Source organism: Fundulus heteroclitus, chromosome 20, assembly GCF_011125445.2.
Source record: "Fundulus heteroclitus isolate FHET01 chromosome 20, MU-UCD_Fhet_4.1, whole genome shotgun sequence".
Taxonomy (NCBI): Eukaryota; Metazoa; Chordata; class Actinopteri; order Cyprinodontiformes; family Fundulidae; genus Fundulus; species Fundulus heteroclitus.
The window spans coordinates 980,379-984,647 of NC_046380.1; the positions used below are offsets into that span (position 1 = coordinate 980,379).

Below are 4,269 nucleotides of genomic sequence, written 5' to 3' on the forward strand. Positions count from 1 at the left end.
CCTGCTATTGGCTACCAGCTAGTGGCTACCTGTTAGTGGTCACCTTTAAATAGCTACCTGTTATTACTGGCTAGCTGTTTATTAGTGGTGCTTCCTGGGTATTTCCTCTTACCCATCCTCCCCTGTGTCTTTGTGTTAGATGCACACAGATCTAATTCTGCATTCTCTCTTGTTTTGTTCTTCAGAAGTTGGAGGTGATGTTATGTGTTGTGCTCGTCTCTGACTCTAGTTTGCAGGTTTCCCTGCTCTGCAGTGGCCCAGCTAAGAGTTTCTACCACTCCCCCGGTTCCTGTTTTGTAGTCAGATCATGGGGATGCAGAAGATCAAAGTCTGGACTGGAATACATCATCTGTGTTCCTCTCAGCGTGGTGTCTCCTCTGAGTCGAGCTGGAGAACTGCAGGCTGAGCAGTGAAGGAATACAGGAAATTATTGGTTTCTGACCGCCGTTTCATGAATGTTCGGGGTAAAAGTCCCAGGTTCAACATGTTTGTGTCTGATGGAGCCTGCAGACACAAAAACTTTGGGGTCTCTGATCACTTTCGACCCAAATTAGATCCTGTTAACAGTTCAGGTTTCATTGAGGACAGAGCTGCAGAGAGGAAGAAGGTTGGAAACCTGTCCGTGGGTTCCCTTTTCACAATTTATTACACTAAAGAGACTAAAACAAATCATTTTCACTGAAGAGAACAGAATGAGTTCTGGCCAACAAAATAAAATGTGTCTGAAGACAAAAAGTAGAAATGAGCTGCAGACAAACAGGAATAAACTAACAATATGCAGATAAACGAATCAGTTGTTTTAGAAATGAGAGAAAAAGAAAGATCAAGCTTAAAAATTCAACTTTCAATTCAATTCAGTTCAATTTTATTAATATAGCATCAATTCACGTCATCTTAAGGTTCTTTCCAAAGTCAGCTTCCATCAGATCCTCCAGGTTGGTGAGAAAGTTTCCTCTCTAAGGAAACCCAGCAGGTTGCATCAAGTCTCTCCAAGCAGCATTCACTCCTCCTGAAAGAGCGTAGAGCCACAGTGGACAGTCGTCTGCATTGTTGATGGCTTTGCAGCAATCCCTCATACTGAGCATGCATGAAGCCACAGTGGAGAGGAAAACTCCCCTTTAACAGGGAGGAGAACCTCCAGCAGAACCAGAACCAGACTCAGTGTGAATGCGGGCAGCTTTGTGGGGAACCAGCTGTAAATGGGTCCATCCCACTCAGCAGCAGTGGTCATCTCTGAGATCCTGGATCTGCATCTTGATTTCCAGACCAAGCCCAGTAGGTCCAGCCGCAGCTTGAAGAACCGCTGCTACTGTCCTCATGTTGTAACACAGAAAAGTGACAATAAATATGAAATAAATCCCCGAAATCCAATAAAACATGAATCAACATTTTTGAAACGTGACGTCAGATCTTTGACTGTGGATCTCCAGAGAACTTCACAGCTAAAATCTGCATTTGATTCTCAGTGTCAAAGTGAGGAAACATCTTGTCAGTGAAGGTGTGTGTGAAGGTGTGTATCTCTGTCTCAGTGTCCAGATCAGAGAAGGACAGCTTTCCTCTGTCCCAGTCCAGATTCACTCTGATCCTATGGAACTTCTTCTCCACTGGAAGATCTTTGAGAGGAACTCCTGGTGACCAGTGATAATATTTACCTCCACTTAAACAGATTTCCCATAAAGCAGAAGTTATATATCCTTTCCTCCCTCCAGAATCTGCAAACACCCCAAGTCTCCAAGCTCCACTGTCTCCAACATCAACATCCCAGCTGTGGTTCCCTGAGTTGAAGCCCTCAGAACTCAGAACCAAGCAGCAATTATCAAGTCTTTCTAAATTATCAGGAAGCTGCTGTTTCTCCACTTTAGTCAAACTGGTCAGATCTTCAGACAGGAGAAGTTCTGGATGAGCGGTGTTTGGGTCCAGGATGAGAGGAGTGTAGGAGACCATGTTCTCCATGTTGCTCCAGATGTTGAAGGCCAGGTTGCCCAGATGTTTGGCCTGGTCTATCAGAGCTCCTGAGGGCAGCTGTGGATCCTCCAGCAGGGGGCAGCGCTGGACTCTTTCCACTGCAGCCTTGTAGTTGTGCAGGAATGAGACGTCTTCAGCTCTCAGCTCCTCCTCTGTGGCTCTGACTGTGTTTGAAAGAGCTGCTATCTCTCTGCTCAGAGCCTCCATCTTCTCCTTCATCATCCCACTCTTCTGCTCCTCTTCCTCCCTCAGTGCAGCCAGCCTGGCCTCCTCTTCCTCTGCTAGAAACTGATGAAGCTTCTTAAACTGCTCCTTAATCAGCCTCTCTGTGTGTCGGGCCTGGACCTTCATGTGTTCTGCTGTCTGATCAAACTCCTCTAGAACTTTCTTCCTGAGCTCCAGGTTCTTCTTTAGAGGTTTCAGAGTTTCCTGAAGGTTCTTCTTGTGTTGCTGAGCAGCTTCATCAATGGGTCTGAATCTGTGCTCGGTGTGTTTCTCTGAATCTCTGCAGACGAGACACACTGGCTGCTGATGGTCCAGACAGAAGAGTTTGAGTTTCTCAGAGTGCAGACTGCAGAGATCCTCTGAAGCTCTCTGGTCTCTCTGCTGTAGGAAGGTCTCACACAGGTTCTTCAGAGCCAGATTTAAATATGGTTCATCCTTTAAAGATCTTTCCCTACAAACTGGACACTCTTGTGCTGCTTTCTCTCTCCACCAGTTCTTCAGACACTCCTTACAGAAGCTGTGGCTACATGACAGAAGAACCGGATCCTTAAAGACGTCCTGACAGACCGGACAGCAGAGATCCTCCTCTGATCTGGAAGCCATTTAGTCTCTGAGTGAAGCTGCAAACAGAAGGTCCAGTCAGTCATGGTTCTCCTTCCTTTTCTACTGACCTGCTTATTATTTTGAGCTAAATTCATGTAATAATCTCACATTTGTATAAGTTTTGTACATCATCTCTAATTGCTAATTATTTGGGGGGGGGGGCACCTGGTACCACCACCACACACCTGGTACCACCACCACACACCTGGTGGTGAATCATCCCAACAGATGATGTGGCTGTTGTAGTTGTAACTCTTTCCTGGTCTTGGCTAATAAAAGACCCCCTGTATGTGTGTTGGTTATTAAATTACATATTAATTAGATATTAATATTTTAATATATATTCGCCTCTATCAGTCTGGCCCACAGCAGCTGTAGCTACTAACAAGGCTCACCACCGTCAGGGTGTGAATGGGTGAATGACTGATTGTAGCGTGAAGCGCTTTAACACTTAACAATATTAATATGATTTTTTTCATTGTAATCAATCTAAACACTGTAGATATCTGTGGCAGGATTTTCTCCAGGTGAGACTCATATTCCAGGTGAGTTCAGGGTTGGTGGATTTATCTTTTATGGGTTGAACTTTTGTCAGAAGTCCACATTTCCCATATCAAATCTAACACAGCATAAAGAACAAATATAGTAAGTTATATCTATCCCTGACAGGGCCCCAGATATCTTGGAGCCCCAGCAGTCACCTACCTTTACCTGATGGGTGAGTCCTGCACTAGAAGCAGCAAAGCTGGAGGTTTCTGTCCTTCTGGAGAAGATGGCAGTTTGATCTGAAGATGAATCTGAGCCCGTGTCTCTGTGGAGTGACAGAATCTCAAACTGTTTCTTAGATTATCTCAGACTGGTGAGGGGCGGAGCTTACTCATGTAAAGCACTTTGCATCGTCTCTGTACTGAAATGTACAGAGGCATATACAAATAAATTTGCAAGGCAAATTTAATTGTATAGCATATATTTTTATTAAAAAATAAAAAAAATAAAAAAAATAAAATTTGCCCTGCCTTGCCTCGCCTTGCAAAAGCTTGTGTTCTGTGCATACCTGGAGTTGGGTGCACCTCCAGCAGAACAGGTCTAAGCTGTAAAACTAGCTTAAACAACAGCTTGGTTTCTGTTTAAGAAGAATCTGATCCTAATTACATACCTCACATTGTTTCCTAACTCCTTCGAAACCAAAAGTGATAGCATCCACAGGTTTTGGTTCTCTTATGTTCTAAAAGTATATTATAAAGGTCTTGCTGTATTCTTTTCCGATGTCTTTGGGTCTCAGTCCAGCTCCATGGAGGTGGACTGGCTCTCCTTCTGCCTCGGCTGCTCCTCATACTCCCTGATTATCCACCTTCCTTCAGTGTCATTCTCCACTCCTCCCTCAGGTTTTAAGCTGCCTGATAAACATCGTTCTTTGGAGGGTCCTCCTCTTACCATGTCAGTTTCTCTGTTACTCAGCGTCTCTGTCCATTTGAT

At 44.4% G+C, this 4,269-nt stretch overlaps 1 protein-coding gene across 1 annotated transcript; it reads right to left on the bottom strand.

Annotated features, from left to right (window-relative positions):
- Window positions 1-1,327: 1,327 nt before the first annotated feature.
- On the bottom strand, window positions 1,328-3,589 carry LOC105921884 (nuclear factor 7, brain-like). The gene is made up of 2 exons (XM_036151722.1): window positions 3,499-3,589; window positions 1,328-2,810 (listed from the first exon to the last, which is right to left on the bottom strand). The coding sequence occupies exon 2, from the start codon at window positions 2,791-2,793 to the stop codon at window positions 1,405-1,407; it is 1,389 nt and encodes a 462-aa protein (XP_036007615.1). The 5' UTR covers window positions 2,794-2,810; window positions 3,499-3,589; the 3' UTR covers window positions 1,328-1,404.
- Between the last annotated feature and the right edge of the window lie 680 nt (window positions 3,590-4,269).